Raw genomic sequence first — 24,148 nt, 5'->3', positions numbered from 1 at the left:
TCAGAACCACGTCAGTGACAGAGCGCTGGTTCAGAATCCAGCGGTATTAGTGGAAGAGGGAGCGAGTCGAAGTAGAAGAGGGTTAAATGTCAAAAGCAAAGGAGCCAGGAAGGCAGCGAGAGAAAGTGAGAGAAAGAGACGTTGCACATGCCCTGGTTGTGATTCATTCCTTAACTTTGTGGCGAGGACCAGTGAACAGGCAATGGAAACTTCAGCAAATGTAAATACGCTTTGGTTAAAAATATAGCGGCTTAATGCACACCACATGTGGCTCGTTTGGCAAGGCCCGCTCTATTTTGACGGGGAGGAGAGACTGAGGAAACGCCAAGCAGAGGCCGAGGCGCACAGACATTTGAAAGAGATATTAAGAGGGGAAATTGAGAGGCAGTAAACATAGCGTGGTGACGGCGGCAGCTTACCCTGGGCCTTCTCCACAAACACCACCTTGGAGTCGGGCAGGAAGTTGAGGCCGCTGAGGAGCATCATCTTGCCTCCAGTGGCGGGGTAACTGTCCACGCTTTGTTTTTCCACCAAGGGAAGCTCCTGAGCCGAGCGCTGGGCTGTTCCAGGGAAACGCGCGCACACACACACACACACCCACAGGTTTCAACTTCGTGTACGAGTTGACATAAACTGTCCATCCAAAGAAGCACAAACCCAGCTCCAAGCCAGTACGACAGCAGTTCTTGCTTAGAGAAACAGGCTTATCAAGTTTAATACGATGATTTCATGACCCCACGCTACGAGGGTCTGAGCCAACAGCTGCTCCGTAACTGACACAGAAAAAGGACGACAATTCATCAAAACAATATTTTACGGTCTGATCCTGAGTTATTTTCCATCGAGGAGCCTCTGGCCAACCACCTGTCTACGTCTTCAATAAATATAGCTTGTTACGCACCTTTGACCTCTGGGACTTAGCGATCGAATTCACAGCCAAGGTGACGTGTATTTCATATTACATATTACATTGAATCTATGACTCTCCTGTATGAGTCTAGAGTAGGTTGAAGCTAAACACAGCAAAAAACCTTCACTAAATATACCTTAGTAATAATGAACTACACGGATTAACCTCCACTTTGGACCATAAACTGCTTTGCCAGCTCCGTCTCACCATCTAACTTTAATTGGCTTCCTTGGGTGCAAATAACATCACACCTACATACACAAATAAATGACAAAAGAACAGAGGTTTCTTTCAATGCACTCGTTCAACCGTGCCAAAACCAAGGCTGGCAAATGACCTGAGGGGAACCTGTGCTAATACGACGGTTTAACCACAATAACTTGCGCATTCAGTCATAAAATTTGTATCGAGATAGACAACACGTGTCTGGCATCATACACAATGCATCTATTGCTTTGGCAGATTGCTTTGATCATATAAAGCACAGGTGTCAAACATGCGGCCTGGGGATCAAAACCGGCCCGCCAAAGGTTCCAATCTGGCCCCTGGGATGAATTTGCAAAATGCAAGTTAGGCCATCAAACTCAAAAATAATATCATAATAACCTATAAATAATGACAACAGCAATTTTTTTCTCTTTGATTTAGTGCAAAAAACATTAAATAATGAAAATGTTTACATTAACAAACTATCCTTTAAAATGTGAATAACTTGAACAAATATGAACACCCTGAAATGTCTAAAGAAAATTAAGTGCAATTTTAACTATTTTCTGCCTGTTACTAAATGTTTTGTGTGATTGTAGATCTGATCTGTAATGCATATGGAGAAATGAAAAGTCAAGGCATAATACTGATAAAATTGTACTTGCATATCTTACCAAATTTCTTTTTTTTTAGGTTATTCACATCCTTTTTGTTTGGATAGTTTGTAAATGTAAATATTGGCATAATTGAATGTCATTTTTTGCACTGAAACAATTTGGAGTTGTCATTATTTATTGGCTGTCATGCTATTATTTTACTGGTCCGGCCCAGTTCAGATTAAATTGAGCTGAATGCGGCCCCCAGAAGAAAATGAGTTTGACACCCCTGATATAAAGCATATTAGGAGCACAGGCACCGAATGTGTTCCAGCGCGCAATAACGTAGTAGCGTTTTATTGGAGTGCGACAATGGAAGCCACCGTATGTGTAAAAAAAACAGTGGATGCGCATGGGTGTGACTTACAGCATTCGATGGGGTTGGAGGCGGCCTGCAGGGACACCGTCCGCCCGTTGGCTTGGTTGATGTGCACCCGAAACACCAGCCTCACACGAGTGTTTTTACGTCCGATGTCCGTTTCCCCTTTACGAAGCTCAATGTCAGAGTTGCGTAGCTTCAGGATCCCAGCACAGTCGATTCTGCGCAGAGGAAGGAAACGCCACCATTTAGCATCATGTTCAGACACTGAGTTCATGTTTACAATAAAAAGCTGATTTCTGGAGTTTGTTCAAGTAGGGATGGAACGATATGAAAATTTCATATCACAGTTATTGTGACCAAAATGATCATGATTATCATTATTATCGCAGTATTGTTGAAATTGTGCTCAAAATGTTCAAAAAGTACTAATACACACACTGAAATAATTTAACAAAGATGTATTTAAAAAAACAAAAACAAAAAACAAACAAATAAAATAATTGGCACAATGTACCTTCTGTTGCAGAAACATACAAATATTAACCCTTAGTGGTCTGAGCCTATTTTGTCTGTTTTTCAGTCCTTTTGATTTTGCCTTTATATACTATATAAACAAATGTTTACTATACCCATGTTTGGGATCTGTTTTTTCAGCACAACTTCATCTGTATCATCTGTCTATTATTTTTTCACTTTAACCTACTGTATAAACATAAAAGGACAGAAAACGCAAAAAAAAAAAAAAAAAAAATCCGATTTAAAAAATGTATATAATTTATTGTATGAAAAACACACAGATGCTTAACGAACCTTTTCAAAGACTTTAAAAGTGAATATTGGTACTAAATCTTCGGTATATAAAATAAAAATTGTAATAAAATAAAACTACATTCAATTATTTGACATAAAAGCAGATCTTAACAGGGTTTTTTCCCCTAAAAGTGCGGTAGTCAAACACGATTATCATGATCATTAGAATTTAAACAGTAATACTAACCGTCTGCAATTTTACCACGGTTTATCATTATACCGGTAATCGTTACATCCCTATATTCAAGTGACCGTGTAAACAGCACAATGTGATCTTTATCTGATTATGTGAAATCAGATTAACACAAATAGATTTCTTCCCAATAAATAAAATTCAATTTCAATTCATCTATTTTAAAACAAAAATCAATTAACCACTAGTTTTTCTTTTGTTTCCGAAAAGAAAATCCAATTACCAAAAAATACACTGACCCAGGCAGTCAGGGACATAATCATCCCCTGTTGTCTGGCAAACCTGGATAAAACAGCTGACAATGACACATCCCAGTAACATCCAACAGGTTGTAGCTGAAAACATGTCAAGGTAAAACATCACCTTTTTTCCATCTGTCTGACAAAAAAAGAAAAAGAAATCTTGATCCTTTGTGTTCAGGATCAGTATCTAAGTTCAACTATGGGCTCAGATGGGGCAGATTTTTTCCCCTCAAATCTACAGTTTAAACAGAGACACTAAGAAAAGCGTCGTGCACGTTATGACCCAATAACGTTCTAGATCATGAGGTGGAAACCCACTAGAGCATAGCCGTGTCATTATTAATACAGCATGTCATCAAAGTCAGAGCTGGACCTTAATGACTTCACATCAAGGTTTTCGAAGGTCACAGAGGTCCAGGAATTATCCAGATCCAACACCCCGACCCCTGTCATTCCAAGTCCACATTCAGTAAACAGTTAATCCCATTATTGTGATTTGACTGAGCCCATCCATCCCCTTCACACTGTTCTAACAGTTCATAGATTTAGGATTTAATCATTGCCATGTGTTGCACGACTCCTTTTTTTTTTTTTTTTTTTTTTTTTTAAAGCTGTCTGTCTTTATTTATTTCATTTGACAATTTGGGAGGTAAAGGGGTAAAATTTCTTTGTGGAAAAAATGCAATCATTTTGAGTCTGGCCTTTCATGAATTTAAATAAAACAAGAGTGGCTGGTAAAAAGTGAGGGAATACAAATGGGATATGGTTTGGCATTTCAGTTATTTTACATGGTAGGTTTTTTGGGCACTATTCCTGGAACATGGTAAATGTCAGGTTTTATACCAATCCATTTTTCCCTTTGACTTCAGTTTCGTGTTTAATGAAAAAAAAACAAAAAAACCCTTTTCTTAAAACACAAACCCCTTTTTCTTTCAGCTTCAACCAGCTTTGCTTGTTACCGTTATCTCACGCGTATCATTTTAAAATAACACATAATGATAGCAGTCACTTACTCTTTTTTTTTAATTTATTGATCATTTGTCCATTTTATGTTAAGATTAGATAAAAGTCAAGTTTTAGGTGAATTCAAACCAGATAACTGCTCAGATTCCATGTTGTAATGATCATGATCAAGACAGTTTTACTCCAAATGAAGCTCCTTTTTAAGGGAATACGATGAACTTTCCAAGGAATGAGATAAGAAGGACAAAGTTTGAGCGTACTTCTGGACTGTCTGCATCTGGCACCACAAAGATGTGTCTGTTATCAAGAGAAGTGTTGAACAGTTCAGTGGAAAGAGATGGTTAAATGCTTTGCTTTGTCTCTGACCTTTCATTTGGACGGTTAGAAAGACAAAATGTTCACTCCTTCTCCTTCAGTATTTGCACTGACGACAAAAGGGAAAAGAAACTTCCTCTTGAATATTTTTATACAATATCATGTTCATCCTGGGGGACACATTAAGTCATACAGGAGAGGGGCGCCCTTAAATACGATACAATTTGAGGAGTATTGTGGTATTGGTGGAAATCATAGTGTAAAGCAGTGCAAATGGTAAAATGATCCATGCCCAACCAGAGGAGCAGAGTTTAACCCTTAAAGACCTGGAACTATATTTGTGGCCACATCCAAATGACTTTTTCCCCTAAATTTACCCCTCTCTAAGTGATTTATCATCATTTATTATTATATTCTCCTCTGTATTTTCCATTTTTCAGTGAAAATCAAGTATTTGACTCTAATAGCTGCCAAATTTTAAAATAAAATACAAGATATTTAAACTAAAACCGTAAAAAGGATGAGATAAACTGTTGGAGATATAACTAAAATGCACAGGAAGTGGATTAAAGACACAATATGTGAGGTGCAGAGTAAGTTTAATGTAATTTTACACCATGCCATGTTTTATGAAGATCTAGAACTGTTCTACAAATGTTTTTTTTCTCTACATTTAACCTGAAAATGATTTATCAACATTATATTAAAATTATTGAATAATTTTAATATCCTATATTATAAAAGGGAAGTGGACTGTGTGTCTCGAGCATCACGCTAACTTCGTACAGAGCTGACTGCTGCAGTTTGTCATACTTATGGATTTTTGGTCAGTGAACAGACTAATGAAAACAGCAAGTTGATAGAACCAATATTTTAGGAGATATTGGTAATTTTGGAGTAAAATAGCCTCCCAATGGCCAATCACGTAGCTATACCCAGAATCATAGAATCATCACTGAAGTGGGTTACCTAGCAGCAGATAAACAATAGGGCCACGTTGTCATGGTGTCAAATTTCCTGTGCAGAAACAGACATGTCAGCTGAGAGGTTATTCAACTGAAAATGACCGCGAAATTTACCAATAAAGTAAAGGAATGAACTGGATCAGAGGATCTAGAACCCGGGGTTCCCCACGGGTCAACACGCTAGTTTATATATTATATTAAAACATAAAACTGAAAAGTGACTTTTTCAGCTAATTCTATCATTAACAGAACATAAACCCAGTGTGTCCATCCACTGTCATTGATCCAACAGCTTCTACCCCACTGCAGTAAATGCACTCAATGCTGCTAAAAGATAGTGCAATAGAATGTGATTGTGTCTGTGTTTTTACTTCTTAATCTATTTATTACGGGAGTGTGATTGTGTCTGTGTGTTTTTACTTTTTTAATCTATTTATTATGCGAGTGTGATTGTGTATGTGTTTTTTTTTTTTTTATGTCAGATGAACATACCCTTTAGGATTGCACTTTTTAATTTCGTTGTACAATGACAATAAAGATATATTCTATTCTATATTCTGTTCTATTCAACTCCATGGGTTTGACTGGAGAATCAATGTTGTAGAAGATGATGGTGTTTCCACGGTAACTACGAAGCCTCTGAACATCCAAATGGGTCATATCTGATGACCATGAAAAGATGAAGAACTGTATTTTACACCAGTTATTTACATGGATTGATAGGATTAGTGGATCAACAGGTATTAAACAGTTTAGATCAGTAGATGGTTTTGGTTAAAGGGTTAAAATCTACATTTACATCTTAAGTTGATAGAGATGGATTCAGTTGATTTTATTAAAAAGCATTTTAAATAGGGTGAGTCTTAGAACGATGTAACAGCCTTATGTAACCTATGCACTATGGTTTTATCCAGTACAGAGCTCTGGGCCCTGGTCCAACAAACCCAGCGGAGCCCCAGGACAGGAGCTCTTGCCTGGACACACTGCAGAGCTCAGGCCTGGAGGACGGCAGGTCTGGGGGGACCACCAGAGGCCAGCGGTGATCTACACCAGCTCTGTGCACTGACGCTAACTGTCTGAAAGGTAAACTGAGAGTGTGTCACTGACCACACTAGTAAACACTAATGTTACCTCATATGTGGAGAAAAGTGTGGAAAACCTGCGTAAAGTGATAGGACGGGAAATGTTCACAGTGACAGACGCATGTTCTTATCTTAATTAATTACACATCTGGACTAAAGTTTGACAAGGTGCCGTAAATAAAAAGAACAGAGTGTCTCCTTTAATTTAATATAGGGTCAAAACACAGTAATGCCCCATCAGAGAGCAAACTTTAATTAATTGTCATTCCAACATTTATTTCAATATAAAGTACCTCCTTGTTTTTGATGATCCCTATTATCCAACTAAAGCAAAAATGAATTTAAAAGTAAAAATGTAAGTCATTTAGCGACACTAATCTGTCAAATTGTCTCTAAAATATCCCGTCAGAGAGATTTCAAATATGGTGTTTTGACCTCATATTATTTTTTACATATTTAACCAACAAGTGCAGTGGCCACCCTTCCAGTTCCAGTCTGGTAATTGCTGAAGAAATATGTCTTCCAAGACTTTCTTTCACCCTTGCAGCTCTGCACTCTTAACCCTTACCACCCTCCCATTTACCAAGTTTCTCCAAGTGTCAAAACAGAGTCAAATACACTCAGTGCTCTTTCACTCACTAAGCTCTTGCATCTCCTGGGGTGAAATAACTCAAGTTTTCAAGTGCTATATGGACGAGTGCGCTGTACAGTAGCTATCATCAGGCATTCTGTTTGTAGAGCAAAGACGAAGGTGTCGAGAGAGAGAATGAAATTGTGCTTTTGTGTGTTTTTCAAAGTAGCGGTTCCTAGAGGAAAAAATGTGGAAAGAAAAAGATGGATAGCGGACCAGGAGCGACTCACATGGCTCTCATGTTGTTTTCAGGCAGCAGAGGGATCTCCAGGATTTTGGTGTTGGATTGCATGACTTCATGGCTGGCGGTGGAGACGGTTTTCCCGGTGATGCGGTGGACCTGGTAGAAGGCATGTGGTCGCAGGAGGCGGTCGTCTGCGGTCCCTATGAACAGCTGCAGGGTGAGCGGCTCGCTTTCCATGTAGCCATAAAGCTGGCGGGACAACAAAGAAACCCAGGTGAGAGCCAACATCAGGTTTTAAGACCCCCCATGTCAGGCAACCCCTCATTTAGGAAATACACATTGAATGCACATCAGCTACTGATAGTTAAAGAGGCCTTTAATGATAGGGTTGACATGGTGGTAGGGCTGCAAAAATAAGCCCCTTTTCATTGTTTGTTTTTTGGTTGGGTTGGAGACCCCTTTTCAGTGGTCTTTGCTTTTCTTTTTTTTTTTTTAACTAGTTCTACATTCCTTCAGCTGAAGGTGAAAGAACTTTGGATGTCTCTGAGGCTGTCTGGGCTTCGGCTCTCCAGGGTAAAGTCGACTTGGAGGCTGATACAGAAGCTGGATTTCTATCACTTCACTGTTCATTAAAATGGTGCTGCTGCCATTAAAAAAGAAAAAGTGCCTACACAGAATCCAGACGTTGACGTCTCACATGAAAGTGACCCTTGTAGAGACAAATTAAGAAACAAAGCCAACCATCTTCACTCTGCCACAAGGGCCACATCTCACACTTCATAAGGTCCATTATTTATTTCCCATGTCTATGTTATTTATATGAGATTTACAGGATGGAATAAAAATGTCACAGGAAACTGGATAAGCATTAGTTTGTCCAATGTAGAGGTCGGTTAGATATATTATTTTAACAGTATTCCAAATATAAGCAAGTAAGTAAATTGTCACAAATTGCGTTACAGTGCAAAATACAATTAAAATACCATTTAAAAATATAATAAATCACAATAGAATACAATTTAAAATACATAAGTACATAAAGTGCAGTTGGTTTATGGCATATATCTTGCTGTTGTTCTTCTGTTACAAATATAACGAATTAAAGCGCAGATGCATACATCAACACACCATATGCAACACTTTTTTTCATCGATGGTAGTGTCAAATAAATGCCAATCACTATATATTTCAAGTTTTTTTTTATAGATTTGTACATTTGACTCGAAAGATAATGAAGATAATGTGATGATGAACTGAAACTTTAATTAGGAACTACTTTTATTTGTTTGTTATAAGGGGGATAAATAAGAACAAAAACAAAATTAGAAGCAGAAATCATCGAGTAAAATGTCATTTTAAAATTTGGTTTTGCTCTAAAATTCTACAATCCTTACATTAAAGTGGAATGAATCTTCTGAGCATATAAATAACTTAATTTCTCAAATTCACCAGCAAATAAAGGAGGCTGATGCAGAACAGTCCAGGACTTTTGTATTATCGTAAATATATGAACTGCCATAACGAGCAGTGCAACAGTAAAAACGTTACTTTTGGGTAAAACGGTAATTGTCAACTGGCTAAACCTCACACCTGAATATTAACAGTAACGACAGCAGAAAAGTTCACGGTGCTCGACATGCAGACAGGATCCGGCCGCCGAGCCTTTGGGCAGTTATGAACATGCATTATGATTTCCATTAAGGCTCAGAGACTATGTCCCACTGTGATGAAAGAGACTCCGGTATCAGAACCACCACTTCAAACAAGTACCACTTCCTCTAGCAGGCCTCCATTAGCTGCTACTGCTCAGCTAATAAAAAGATCAAATCTCGAAAAAAAAAAAAAAAAAGGCAGAAAAAATACTCCAAGGCCATGCATAGTTTAAGAAGTAGTGTTGACTTTGGGGTCAACGGCACTTCAAATATAAACTGGAGCAGCCAATTTACATTAGGCATCCCTGGATCATTTTCTAACAGCGTCTAAAGTAACATAATTTGATGATTTAAGCAAGTGTGTAATGGGTCAAAAGTATGAACATTCAGGCAGGATTACAGATTCCTCTCTGTGGTGAAGGACAACCGATACTTTGTGTGTGATTTCTGACCAGAATAATTTGCCAACCAAATGTGGATTTCTGGTAGAACCAAGTCTTACACACTATGGACCTCCCAGGATATACTTGCTTTTCGTGGTGCGCAGTGGTCGGACGGTCAAATGGACGGATGTTGGTTAGAGTTTATACATCTCTTCAAACCGAGAAACTGCTCATAAACATACGAATCCGTCTGGCAAAATAGTGACCGAGACAACCAGCTGGACCGCCGCTGATCCACTCAGGTGGCTACTTGACACACGTGACATTTTATTGACATTCGAGGGATTGGATACTCAAGTCTGGATCAGACTAAAACCACGGTCATCTGAAAAATCAAACCGGTCACAAATTGGTCGATTACCCGGCGCACACCAGCACATCACTTCAGACCAATTTTCTTTGAGCTCCATTCGAGTGAAACCAGCGGTACCATTGAATGGAATAAAAGACCTCTGCTGTTTATCTAGCAGACTGAGTCATATAACAAAATGCAGACCACATGTAACCTATGACATAATCTGATTAATGGGTTTATAATTACCTTTTGTGAGGTTGGTCAGGAATAGGGGTATGAAGAAGAGGAAGACTGGTGGAAGGCTGCAGAGGTACGTCACTGGAAGTCTATGGAAATGAGCACTAAAGTGTCATGGACACCAAGGGAACACATCCGTCTGGATAATGTATTAAACGTTGTCTGGCCTGACAATAATCATGAAGATTAAATACTGTTCGTCTGTGGATTTGGGACGAGGCTGTGGGTATGTTTCTTTTCTTTCTAGTTCTGCATTTTTCAGTATTAATTGATGAATATGAGAGGGTATGACTTGTCATTAGGGTATAATACATATCCATATGTCTCAATAATCTAAGCAGCAGTGGTTATCTGGCTTTCCTCTCTGATTCAGACATCAAAGAAGGAAAAACTAAGGCTGTCATTCAAGTTTAGTTCCAATCGTCCTATTTTTCTTTTGAGCTCCACATAGTGTCTCTAGCAGCTGTCTTGACCTGTGCGCTAGTCACACATGCTAGTCATCAGTGAGTTAGGCCGAGGTCAGGAGCTTCTTGAAGTCTTGGATTCCCGAGGGACCACTTCATCTATGTGGTGATCTCACCGGCAGACCCCGCTCTGCTTGTTATATTTTACTTATGGTGTCACCAGAGGTAATTATCCATAGCCGCACATGCTACCAGTTACTGGTGTATTGACTCGTGAGACTGCTATGGTGGACCATGAGGTACAAATCTAAAACACCGGAGCGTTAAATTGCATGACGTTCCCTTATGATTTAATAAAACGCAGGCAGCCGCGTTGCAAAGCCGTGTCGTCTGTCACTTTTGCCTCAGTAGACTTCTCTGGATGTCTCAGTGACCTCCAACCATTACCTCAGCCGCCACGTGGCTGCATGGAGGCCCACAAGAGAGGCAGGAGGGAGGGGGGTCTTTATCCCTTCACTCCACTTGCGGTAGCGCACAATGATGGTGGCGTCCTCACTCAAAGCCATCATGACCTCATGGAGGAGAGGAAGTGATTAATGAGGTCAGGTAGTCCTCCTGGTGACGCTGGTCTTCCCAGCAGCAAAGTAAGGCGGTCTAGTCCCCCCCCCCCCCAGGCAACCTCCCCCGATTCTTTTACCATATGTGCTCCCCTGACCCTCTCCCTTCAGCCCCCCTTTGCTTCCACTAAACTTCTGCGATGCTCACTCAAACGCACACCACGAGCAGAGTGCAAAACTTACTTCTTCATTTTATTCTCAAAGGAGGAATAAAATTGGGGAGAGCTGAGATACTGTCATAAACTTTAAGAGTGGGCAGACCAAAGAGGCTTCACACACACCTGTGACCTCAGCTTCGTATTTGTGTCTAATTCTGCCAATAAGGTTGAACCGGAGAGCAGCTAATTTTCAACAGATGAGCCTTTTGAGCTGAAACTGCAGACTCTCTGGCACACGTACTGTATATTTATTTTGAGATAATCTAAACCAAGTTTGAATCCAGGATTGATTTGCAGCTGTTTCGGAGTGCCAACTTCTGCCACTGTTTAAGCTAGATCCATTTACACCTCACACCGCAAGCCACTGTTGCACGAGCCATTTTTGATAGCTCCAGGCTCAAGTAAAACATTGTGGATATGGCAGCTGATGCATTAATTGTATAATTGTATGCAGCTGTATTGTCTGGGTCAGTTGTGTTGACATGTGAAGTTGTTGAGCTTAAAAAGGACAGGAGGGTTCACAGTGACACCAGCATCATCAGTAGAGCTGATGAAGCCAAAAAGTTATTTTTCTCAGTGAAAATCATTTGTCATAAATCACAGAAGGTCATTGAAGGTGTTTTTTTAGCTGATCAGCATACTGTTTTCCTCCGTTTCATAAGTATTGACATTGTCGGCCCTACCTGCACCTGGCCCCAATAGAAAATAATGGAGTTGAATGCTCTGGTGAATAATTACTTGCTGGTAAATTTGATGTGTCTGACTCGAAATTGAGTGTGAATACAGTCTACAGGGCTGGAGTGGGCTGCAGCGATTTCATCACCGCCTGGAGAAATGTCATGACTTGTAGAAGTCCACGTGGCGCAGAGAATTGAGGAGAAGCAAGAAGAAGACGACTGAAAGCTGCAGAGGAGGGGAGAGACTGAGGGAGGGAGGAGAAATCCAACAGCAGATTCAGACCTTTTCCCATTATCACGCTCCTCTCCCTCTGTCAAGTGCTGACAGTCGCACAGCCAGCCTTTGCTGTACCCAATTAAATGTACACTCATCCAAGTTGTCTCTCCTTCCAGACTTTACTCCATTGCCCTGCTAATCTCTCCAGCGCCCCATATTCAATGCACAGGCAACATATGCAATCTCTTAACGTGCTGCGTTTCCATAGCTCCAAATGTTTCTCTTTTTTATAAGCAACCAAACAGCCATATCCCTCAAAGTTTGTGTTGAACGGAGCCCTCCAGAGTTATGTCATTTAGGGCAAGCTTTCAAACGTTAGCCCATGTCTAGACCAGCGAGGGTCCAAATTACATATAAAAAGTACGGCTTTGTCACCGGCGAGGCTTGCCATAAGAAATATCAACCCTTACTTATGGAGCATTAGAGTAAGATGATGCAGGGACAACTGCTGTGCCCCCCCCAGGAGCACAACTACCCAACGGTGTCTTACCTCATAAATCCGTGGCCTCTCTGGTTATCGCCTCAAACCAGCGACAACGATGCACATTTCACTGCATTTTTTTTCCCCACTTGTTATTAACTGGTAATTAGTGGTAGCCCAATACCAGTGTAAGAGAAACCCCGCAGAAGGAGAACCACAATTTAAGAGTGGCATAAATACCCCTTTGGGCAATGAATAATAGGCCTGACTGAGCTCTAACAGCACTTCAGGGTACACCGAGCTTTCTGAATATCAAACACCAGACTGAACAACGTTTAATGAGCAATTAGCATCTACAATATAGGGTTGTGTAGATCATGAGGTTTCTTTAAGACATTATGCAGCTAGCCAACACCGGATCTCAAGGTGAAACCGCACATGCGAAGAAGCGAGCACATGTTTGCAAAGGTCTTTCATGTCGTCGTGGCGGAAACATACTGCAAATTTGATGTGCATTACATACAGTTGCAGTGGAAGGGAGATGGGTATTAAGTCACGCACACGTTAATAGGGATGATGGCCACATCCTGTTGAAATTACACCATGTCTGTTGCTGCTTTAGACTTAATGAGAGAGTGGGTGAGAGAATGTATGAGGGTTAAGCCCTATAGGCCAGTCATTATCCCATATGAACTAGCCATATGCAGGACTGCGCTGCATGCTGTGCAACAGGCCTAATACGCCACAGGTGTTGTTGTCTGCTGTTACTAAGGACCGAGCGGATGTCTGTGCGTTTCCTGACTCAATTTCAGCCCGAAAGTCTCCAAATCAACCCACATTTCAGATCGCAGCCGGGTCACGTCCTTGGTCACTGTAATCTCAATGAAAATTATGCAATATAATTTCTCTCATTCCCATTATTCTCCTGTGGAAAAAGCCATCAATCAAAGTCTCTGTGGTACACTAAGTGAAGGTAGACCAGGTTGTTGTTTTTTCCTGAGCACAACTTTGAAAATCATCCTTTAGACATTTGACATAGCTGTGGTGAGAAAGGGAAGCGTCTGGAACAGTGTGAGAGGAGCTGATATAGTACCCTGGATCCCCTTAATGGTGCTGTGGTCTGCTGCAGTAAATAAAGTGGAAAAGCAGCCATGGGGGTCAGAAAGTGGACCAAACTTAAGAGTGGAGGTTAAAAGGCTGCAGATGCAGAGGATGGGAGTGAAGGTTGAAGAGTGAGGGCAGAGGAGATGATTGAGATATGAGAGATGGAATACCTAACGCATTGAGCTGGTGCAGGAAGGACAAGTTTTACACCGAGCGAATAGAGAAAAAGAGCTGGTGATCATGAAGAAAACAGAGAAGAGTCTGCTTGTCAGGATGATGATAAACACTGCAGCTGTTCAACTTTCCTGTTTATTTGTCTCAAACCACCTCCACTTGTTATTGGATAGTGAGACAGCAGTAAATAATCAGCTGAGGGTTTCATTTTGACTATGTGTCACTTACTGTTCCTCTGGGGGACCGTGTAGGCTGTAGAAACACTGTATCCTTTAATGTTTTTCATCGTGCTGTTTTTTTTTCATTCAGTGTTGCTTTCCAATACACATGTCACCACCACTTATTGCACGTTTGTCTGATCATCCATGAGCTAAAAACAACAGGGCTGTGGATGACTGGCTTTAAATGGAGGGAGGCCTGCTGCTGTGGGTTTGGGAGATGGGTGAAGGATGAACGCTTCATATAGAGCGACATCCTCAGGCCCCCCAGGGAGAGAGGGAGGCACCGGTGTATGGAAAAGGGAGGGCGGTGTCCTGACGGGTGCCAGGATTCTGACTCCTGTACACCGCCCCCAACCCAACACCCCCACTACTGCCATGCTCAGCCAACCTCAGGGCCACCCAGGCCCTAATCAGCAGGATGCAGAGCATCTCCAGGGGCAGCCGAGCCAAGCCCCAGCTGCATAGTGACTCCCCCCCCACCCCCTCCCACCTTTCTCCTCACTTGCTCCACTCTTAAGTACAAACACACACACAAAAACACACTTCCATAGCTGCTTCCTAGACCCATGCCCCCGTGTCATTATTGACTCATTCTCCTTGACTGCACCTCACCGATCCAGCGCCTGCCACTCATTACCACAGGGCACCGGGGACCACAGCATACCCTATCCTCTAAGATTACAACAACACCACAACAGAGAACAATGAGTAGCAATAAGAGATTCAGATTTATGTGAGATTTCAGGTTCCAAACAAAAACTTCCTAAAGGCACTGCACTCTTTCTGCTATATTTCATCTTCCAACACACTTGATTGCCCAATATTTATAGATTAATCTCTCTGCCAGCTGCCATGCTTCCAGTGGTTTCCACTGTTATGAAACCTGTGAGATAACCCCATTAAATGCACACGCAAAATCAGAGGCATAAATCATTCCTTGCCAGAAAGGAAGAGTAAAATGCGAGCTATGTGAGTAGAGGGAGGTGTGCCGGTAAAGCAGCTGTCATCATATTTTCTCCATGACTACTACTTACTAGTAATTGCTCAACACAGGCAGTAAGACTTGAAAACATCCTCTCAAAGATGGCAATAAATTGGTGCCTGTGTAGTATGAAATAAACAACCCCAGTCATCAGTCTATATCTGGACAACACCACATGCACAGAAACACAGGACACGTAGTCATGACTTGACCCTCAGACTGAGTCAGAAACAAAATCAAAACCAGTCTCACCTGCCACAGCTGTGCACGGCAGAGGTCTGCTTAGCCTCTGTAGCGTGAAGGGCTACGACTTTGATTTACCTGCATGTTGATATACAAAGGTTTGTAATGAATTGGAATAATTACCCATATTTACAGAGAAAACCTGAAAGTTGACAGACCTGTTTGTCTCGACACATCGGCCGACAGCTGTCAAATGCATTTGACGTTGTGCAGACCAGGATGTGCTGACAGCATCTATTTACAAAACAGCTGTGGTGTTAAAAATGTCTGGGTGTTGGAAGGAGATGGACCACCAACCTTTAGCTGTACCGGCCCAAAAAGTTTTCTCAGGTGCTGCGTTTGCTTCGGCTGCTCCTTTTATACGGTAATTAGACCTAGCATCAATATATTTAATTATCATCTATAGGAAAACTACTACCAGAGTCTGCTACTGGATTCATATGGTTATTTCATTTTTCATGCAAACAGGCTCTAACCATAAGAACAGGCATGTCGTGCACTGCGAGGCCTCCACCTTGAGTAAACCAAGATGTCAGCACAGTGTGATGACAGTGGAGCAGAGAATGGAGCTCTGTGCTTCGCGCCTGGTGAGACTGACGTGTGCACTTTAAGTGTTGGCCAAGTACAATAGTGAGAGGCGATGGTCCTGCTCTATACTAATTGAGTCAGTATGCTCTGCTGCTGGTCTGAGCGACCTTTTACAGCAGTAGATTGACTCCCGGCTTCAGGGAACATTAATATCACAGCTTACAAACGCATAGAGAAACATAGACCGTGGTGTGTGGACACTGAGCTGCTTCAGGCACAAGTTACAAAAAAGACTTGAAGAGCTTCATAAAACGTAGAAAGTATCATGCTACTGGCACACTGCCTCGTTTCTTTTACAGTGGTTTTTAATTTACTGATGAAAACCTTGATATAGCGAGACAGGCATCATAAATCAGATTATTTGGTATATCCAGTATGAGTCTAATATGATTTCTCTCGTTTTGGCAGAGCTTGAATTAAAGAAAATGGCACTGTTCCGGCATTAGGCCTCTACTATTTTTAAGATTTCCTTAATATTTGCTTATAAATACAAGAAGCATATACCAACCAAGACAAAAGAAAGAGATAAATATGTCAAGAGAACATCGTAGCCCAGAATAATGAACAAAACTGCATGGTGGCTCCGACTCCGGCAAGCTGTCATAACATCCGAATCAGTAGCTTTTATTGGAAAAGAAAAATTGCGGTGAATCAAAATAAGCTTCTGCTGTAATGACAGCAAATTATTACACAGTTAAAAACACATAAAGCTTATGTCTCATAAATACATAACTGAGCCCAGTGAGTCTGAGAGGAGCAGTGAAACCCTTGCACATGAAGAGCGGTTGAGTTTAAGGACTTGAAGGGTCTGACTCTAAAACAACAGTGTAAACGTGGTGTCGGTGCGTACCTGAACAACTGGGTGACCTCCGGACAGAGCCTTCACCGCCCCTCGGCTGCCCTCGGTCTCGTAGTGGGCCCTGTGGTGGGACTTGGGCTGGACCTCTATCTGGAGGTTATACGGTCCAGAGCATGATGGGAGTTGCCAGTCGAGGGCCGGCAGAGAAGGGCTGCAACGACATCATACACTGACTGTTATGAACTGAAAGGGACGGATCCTTCCAAATGCTGATTGACAGTTTTTAGTCAGTGCCAGTGGCTGATATATAAAATAACATGAAGTTGGTAGATGTGTACCATGTGTGCTCTTCAGATGATGCTTAGTTATTCTTTCCTAAAAAAACAGGAAATGAGTGTTTTACATTTGAACATCTATTTGTTTGGAATAAAAACACAGAGACACATGGAGGCTGAATGTCTTTTTGTGTATTTTTCTCTGTTCTATTCTTAAAACTGAAGTCACATTTGATTTGCCAAAGTACAAACTGTGACGTTTTCCATGGACCCATCACTACCAACTATCAAAAAAATCTCCTAAACTTGCTTTAAATTAGCCGCAAATTAGGACACTTTTGTGTAATCCAACTGGCTTGGTCCGTCTCCATTCCATCATTGTCTGTAATCTAATCAATTGAAGTCATTCGCTGACGTGCCTAATTCCTCAGGCCTGGGTAATAATTAGTGGCCATTTTATGAAAAAATAAATGAGAGCAGAATGTGCCCTGGTTAAAGCCTCATGTGTTTTGTATTATGGTGTGACAGGTGGAAACAGACACAGTGACAGTGGGAGGAAAGACGTTTCTAGGGCACAAAAACAAATTTCACACATCCTGGCAATCAGCCTGGCCTTTGATATAATTATGATCCTTTCTGAACTGGTAACTGTAAAATTAAAGAGGAGAGCCACATCAGTGCTGAAAACAACAGCTTTACTCTAAAACAGGGTCACCCAGGCTCGAAGCGTGGTATCTGTTTCTCAGAGCTCCAGCTGGCCTCCCTTAACAGCATTGTTCTCGAGATGGAGAGTTGGAGCTTCCCATGTGAACACCGTGGAGATATCTAAACCAAAACAAACATGTGCAAGACAATATTTCTGTGTGCCGGATGCCTGGTAAACGCAGACCCCTGACCTGAAGGGTGGCTTGACTGAAACCAATCTCTGGCATCGTTGTGGAACTTGCGGGCTGTTTGTTGACCCAAAACGAACTGATTTCCCCCTGCAGGACTTTATCTGCCCAGTCAGTGCATGACATCACGTTAGCTACACAGGGAGAGATGGGCCGGCGGCGTGACAGAGCAGGGCAGCGAGCCGGCTGATTAACCCGCAGACTGCTTCCCCTTCAGCCAGGCCTGTCACCATTACTTCCTGTTGCTCCCTATCTTAATCAAACACTTGATTTCCGACAGGAAAGTGTGTTATTGGCTCAGAAAAAAAAAGCCCCGGACACAACTGAAGAAAAAAATGCACTTTTTTTCAATTGTGAAAAAAATAAATAAATAAATCACTGATATAGGTAGGTGAATATAATAACTGTGTGTGTTGTGAAATGATTTTTAACTCCATTGAGAATCATTTTGGAAGTGAGGAGCATGAAACTTTTGGATTTCTGCCTTTTGATATGGGCTTTGAAGATACAGAGCTCAAACTTCTGTGTCTTTGCAGCGACAGTAAAAGTCTAAAAGTGGAGACACATAGTAAAGAAAGACAACGAGGCCATATTAGACGGACTGTTTACACAGTCTGGAAGTTTTAATGTAGTCCTGAACTTTCTCAAACTGTAAATCTGACTCTAAATGTGTGCTTCATTGCTTGTCAAACCAATTTCAAGGCAGCAGTTGCTGTTTTTTTTTTTTTTTTTCCTTCTTTCTACAGCAACAGTTTCAGAAAACTTTGCAGTTCTGGTATTTTATCCTTTTATTTAGTAAATGCATGTTTAACTTTTGTGCAGTTCTGAGTAAACAGAGCAGTGCCACATACCTGAGGTAAGGCTTGGGTTTAGACCAGGAGTACGGATGCTGAGGCACATCCAGGAAACCCCCACAGTAGTTTTCCTTCTTGAGGCCCAGACGAGAAGGATAGTCCTCGTGGCAGAGCTCCCCCTCAGGACTGAGGTCCTCACCACCAGGCTCCACCTTCAGGCTCATGGAGAGGGAATGGTCCAGCATGGTTTTACGGGTCTTGATTGGGATCCCCTCCCCCATGTCTACCACCCCATCGGTGGTCAGGGCGTTGATGGCAGCCACTATAGCAGAGTTGGTGTATTGGTTGGTGTTGGCGAGCCAGTTCTCATCGGTGACACTGACCCTGGGGGATCCATGGGGGGAGGGGGTGGGAGACTGGGTGGGGGAGCAGGATGTCTGACGGAAGGGAGCGCCATTGAAACTGTACTTTCTTTTCCCTATACCGCCGTTGCCCCCGCCACCACCACCACTGCCGGATGGAGAATCAGGCCTGGAGCCACGAGGCTGAGCCGGCCAGGCTTCTTCAGCCACCGCTCCTATCTGAGGGGAGGTGGAGGGGGAATGGTGGGGGGAGGCGATGGGTCCGCTGGCAAGAGGGCAGGACAGGAGCGAAGATGAGCCTCGGGGGGACACACAGGGAGACTGCCAGGGGGAGTTCTGTGGGGAGTTGTCGTAGTTGTAGAAACTGGACTCATAGGAAGAAGCTTCAGAATTGCAGCTGCGTGAGGAAACACTGCTGGCGGGGCTGAGGCAGCTGGGGTCACGGTAACCTTCTGCATTGGGCAGCGTCAGCGTCACGATAGAGTTGACGCCTCGTTTGATGACGTTGTCCTCGCTGCTGCTCTCTTCTACTTCGTCCTCCGGATACTGACTGTAGGCAGTGATCTCAATTCTGGGGCTCTCCAGAGCTGGTGCCCCGTTGGGTCTGAGGCCATGGGGCAGATAGTAGCCGGAGGGGGCGTGGTTGTCGTTCTGGAGGCTGTAGCCCGTCTGGTGGCAGGAGGTGACGGAGATGACCGGACTGTTCTGTAAGGTGTGGTACTGCGTGGCCAGGCAGGGGTTTCCCATGCCCAGCGGAAGGGACAGGCTGACATTTGGTGTGTAGCTATAAGCGTCTGGGGAAAAAAAAAAAAGCACAACATGAGAATATGAAGGACATGTTTCTGTACTCAGACTCATTTCATTATGGGAGTAATTATCTGTGGTCATACTTCAGAACAATGCCCCCTCACAAAACTCATCAATAAGTCTTTCTGTACTATATAAACATCTGGAGGGGCTTAGTAGTCATCTCAGACGTTCCTGGACGTGGTTGCTGTATAGTCACAAGTTGTGCAGCCACTTTCAGACCCTACTTGGCACTCCCTGCTGTCATATGTACTCTACAGGAATTCCTCCAGCAGCGCTGATGGATGCTTTATTTGATTGATTGCATCACTCACTGAGTGAATTAGGCCCTCCCCTGTGGAAAACTGACAGCACTCTTGCATCGCTCTGAGCTTGTGATTAAGTCAAAGAGAGTTTGCTGTAGCGGTACACACAGATGCACCAACAAAGACACACACAAGCAAATGCACAAAGAAATCAAAGAGGAGACAAGTGTAATGACAGGTGAAGGCAGACGGAGGCACATGCACTTACAGCAGCTCCGTCTGGGCTACATTCACACATGTACACCTCAACTCTGTCTTTAATTGATAATGTCAACGGTGTGATCTCAGAATGAATTCCATCCAGTCTGAAGGGCATTCCCCTTCATGTAGCCTGCTATATTTGTCAAGCATAGCGCTATGCATCACATGAAATGATGAATCTGTCACACACAACTTAATATGTGGGCAGGCGGTCTAAAATTAGTCTGCGAGTGTTTATTTTCAGAGGTGATTATGTGACGCGCATCACACAGCTTAAATATACTAACAAGTTCAATGAAGTTTAACTATTTCAGTTATTGTAGAATCTGGACTAAAATAGTCGTCAGTAATTTGTGTAGCGGAGTTAAATGTCAGGCCACACACTCTGGAGTCCTGTTCTGACGGCAGCGTGTAATAAAAGGTAACAGTCAAACGCACCTTGGTCGGGCTGATGCTGGACGCCTGGGCTGAACTCAAACACACAGCTGAAATCAAACTCCTGCTCCTCATTCTGGAAACTCATCTTCGCCTCAGAAATTCTGCAGTAAATTTTTTTTTTTTTTTTTTGCATTAAGTCGCTGCCTTTTGTCTGGCTGGACTGACTTTCCTGAGAGCTGCAGCTGTTCTTTTTTTTTTTTCCCCTTCAGAATGCATGCCCGATCAGTGCACTGTGCTGTAATATACTTCTCTACACCCACTCAAACACACTGGGGCTTTCACTCTCTGCTGCATGGTTCTTCTGAAACTTGGCTTTTCCGAGTGACACGCGTCACATCTGCTGAACTATCGACTTCTACACCAGATCATAATTTGTGGGGTGAAGCAAATGAAAGAAAAATAAAATGAGTCACCCCTTGCAATATAAAAGCACGGCTCCGACAATTGTTTGCAGTGCATTCAGAATGCGGTGTAAGCAGAGTTAATTTGCAAACACTGACTATCACACAGATTATAGCGTGTGCTCTCTCCGTCCGCCGCAATTTCTCTCAATTATGCTATCGAGATCAAAACACTCTCTTCCCCACGAGCAAACCAGCGTGACTAAAGAATGGATGGGTTTATCCACGGGAATTGTGGTCTAGGCTGGGCTCAGACTGACGGGACCTCAGGGAGAGATAGGTGGTCGCCCATAGAAGTCATCTGCAGCCTCTGGAACTAAGACTGGGGGGGGGCACTTATCGCACATGGCTGAGTTTGAGCCCTGGCACTAAACCAGTCCAGTGTGAGTCTGTGGATCTGTGCTTTTGTGCATGTGTTCAAGTCTGTGTGGTGATACAGCGGCCCTCAGAGCACTGTTAAAGCCGTGTGTGGTTACATGCGTCTACTTGTCAAAGAAGATAGCCGGCATCCCTGCACACACACGCGCACACACACACACACACACACATATGTCTGTTACTGATTATGAGGCTTAGGTCTGAGGGACTGAAATGAATAATAATAGAGCCTGCACCCGTCCATCTGAAACCTCAAAGACGACAAGAAAATCCCAAATCCACAAAAACATAACAAAAAAAAAAAGTGACATCAGCGCTAGAAGACTCTGAATTAACCCTTTATCGGGAAAGTGACTATTTTTGGTAATTTCCACATACATAAGACAGTGACAGCAACAGTCTCAGGTCCAATGTGGTCTCCAGGGTCTGTAAGGTCCACCTGTGCATGAACAGTGAGTGGATCTGCCGTGAAGTAACAGTACTAATGTTAGGAATGATGTTCAAAGGGATCATGTGGATGTGGGCAGGGGTCTGGACCACAACTTAAATTATTAAAATGTTCTAAAATACATTTTCCTTTCACCTTACATGTTTTTACATCTTGGATTTTTTTTTTTTTTTTTTTTTTTGACACTTATGGGTAAGGGACCAAATATGGTAACTTCATTGACCTTGATTTTCTACATGAAAATAAAAAAATATTGAAAATTTTCACAAAAGTAATAAAGTCTTGTTCTGTCCTGCAATAACACACTACGGTTGAATTTCAGAGTATTTCTATGAGTGAACTATAAAGGGTTAAAACAAGACTATCAGCCACTCAACCGTTAAGACCCCCTCAGAGCAGAGCCGGTGACCCCTGACCTCCAACCACACAACATGCCCCATTTTCACGTGCGCCTCTTGGAAAGGTGAGAGCAGGTGACGGCGGAGGTGCAACCACCCCGGTCGACTGAAATTCGGCAGCCTGCTGATGGGAGACACCTGCGAGGACAGCTGGAGACACCTAATGGTGTGGATGCAGAATGGGTGCATCATGACACTCAACACGTTTTGTGCAAGCGCTAATTTAATTCCCCTGCAGAGCTGAAAACCAGGGGGTGAAAAGTCTGACAGTTACAGCCTTAAGGGGGAAAAGTCAAGACAAAAAGATGAAAAATTATATCTTTAAAGTAACTGAATCTTACTGACAGACTTTGGAAAAACAGCATTTTCCTCCCATGCACCATGGTCATGGAATAATCTTCAAAAAAAAAAACAAAAAAAAAACTGTAAAACTAACACACATTCATTTCTATTTATGATTTTAAAAGTATCATGGAGAATGCAGTGAAGGAAGAGTGTTACTGTTTTTCTTGATGCCATTATGGTTGAATAGTTGTTGTTGTTGTGTTTTTTTATGTTTTTGCCAGAGTTTGTTTGTTTGTTTTGTTGGTTGGTTAGCAACATAACTGAAAAAGTTATGGATGGATTTGGGTGAAATTTTCAGGAAATGTTGATACAGGCACAAGGAACAAATGGTTAAATTTTGGTGGTGATTGTGTGTGTGTGTGGGGGGGTAAATCTGCCTTGGCGGAGGTCTGAGCTCTCCGAGTGCTTTTCTAGTTGTTAATTGTGTTTTTTGTTGTTTTGGCTGATACCTTGGACAGGTCTGCCATGCAAAAGAGGTTCCTAATCTCAATGGGACCTCCTGGTTAAATAAAGGTAAATAAATAAGTAAAATAAACACATCTGAAGAGGTCCCTAACCTTAAGACTGTATGTATTTCTGTATTTCCTTATCAGATAATTCAAACTCTCAGAATCAGAGCGTGCATTGGGTTTCCGTGCCAGTCAGAGCCAGTCCTGTCCAAAGTCTCTGCAGTGTTTGTATTTACCTTCTTCTGCTGACTTCATATCTGCGCTGACAGAGGACAGAAGCTGGACAACCCGCTCCTCCGCGGCTGCTGCTGCTGCTGCTCCAAAGCTCAACTTGGAATGGACGCTGACGCAGAAGGTATCCTGCATTCAACAAGCGATGCGCAAACTTTCCCCTGCGTGCGCGTCACACTGGACGGAGCTGTCACCGGCGGTAGAAGTGCAACAGACACTCGGCTTCATACACCGGGCAACAAAAGCATCATGCGTAAAAGGACTCCGCGCGACAACTTGGTGTTAAGTGCGCGTCGGTCGGTCGATCGGTGGTTCGGTCGGTCGTTCGGTGCGCTAAATGCACCGGATCACGCGTCCTGGTGGATAGTGCAGAGCGCCGCAGGTACCGGACTGGAGGTGAGTGTGAAGCCTCGGAGCCCACTGCAGGTCCTCTAGAGTCTCCCCCAGGTCGATGACGCCGCTCTGTTTGTCATAGGGGGCCGCCTCCGGAGCTTTTAAAGCTGGAAAACACCCTCCGCGCCTCTGTCAACGCGCCGCCCATCCACGGATGACGCGACCGGCTCCTGCAACCTCCTGGACCGGCAGATGATGTGTTCCACCCTGGGATCCCATCGGAGGAGGTGGGAGGAGGAGGAGGGGGGAGGAGGAGGT

General features: G+C 42.8%; 1 protein-coding gene across 2 annotated transcripts in view; it reads right to left on the bottom strand.

Moving 5' to 3' along the window:
- Positions 1 to 23,653, bottom strand: part of LOC115436404 (nuclear factor of activated T-cells, cytoplasmic 1-like) — an 88,780-nt gene extending 65,127 nt beyond the window's left edge. Inside the window, exons 1-6 of one of the 2 annotated variants that reach the window (XM_030159268.1) lie at positions 23,503 to 23,653; positions 18,792 to 19,890; positions 16,824 to 16,983; positions 7,527 to 7,729; positions 2,141 to 2,313; positions 420 to 560 (exon numbers count right to left, since the gene is read on the bottom strand). In XM_030159268.1, the coding sequence (XP_030015128.1) occupies positions 420 to 560; positions 2,141 to 2,313; positions 7,527 to 7,729; positions 16,824 to 16,983; positions 18,792 to 19,890; positions 23,503 to 23,632 (1,906 nt within the window). In that variant the 5' untranslated portion in view covers positions 23,633 to 23,653. Of the gene's footprint in view, positions 1 to 419; positions 561 to 2,140; positions 2,314 to 7,526; positions 7,730 to 16,823; positions 16,984 to 18,791; positions 19,891 to 20,847; positions 20,969 to 23,502 lie in introns of those variants that run through there. The other variant, XM_030159269.1, reaches the window with a different exon arrangement.
- Positions 23,654 to 24,148: the final 495 nt, after the last annotated feature.

The sequence above is a fragment of the Sphaeramia orbicularis genome, chromosome 16 (assembly GCF_902148855.1).
Source record: "Sphaeramia orbicularis chromosome 16, fSphaOr1.1, whole genome shotgun sequence".
Classification (NCBI taxonomy): Eukaryota; Metazoa; Chordata; class Actinopteri; order Kurtiformes; family Apogonidae; genus Sphaeramia; species Sphaeramia orbicularis.
Note: the sequence above shows the minus strand (reverse complement) of the source record. Positions and strands in the feature narration are given on the sequence as shown.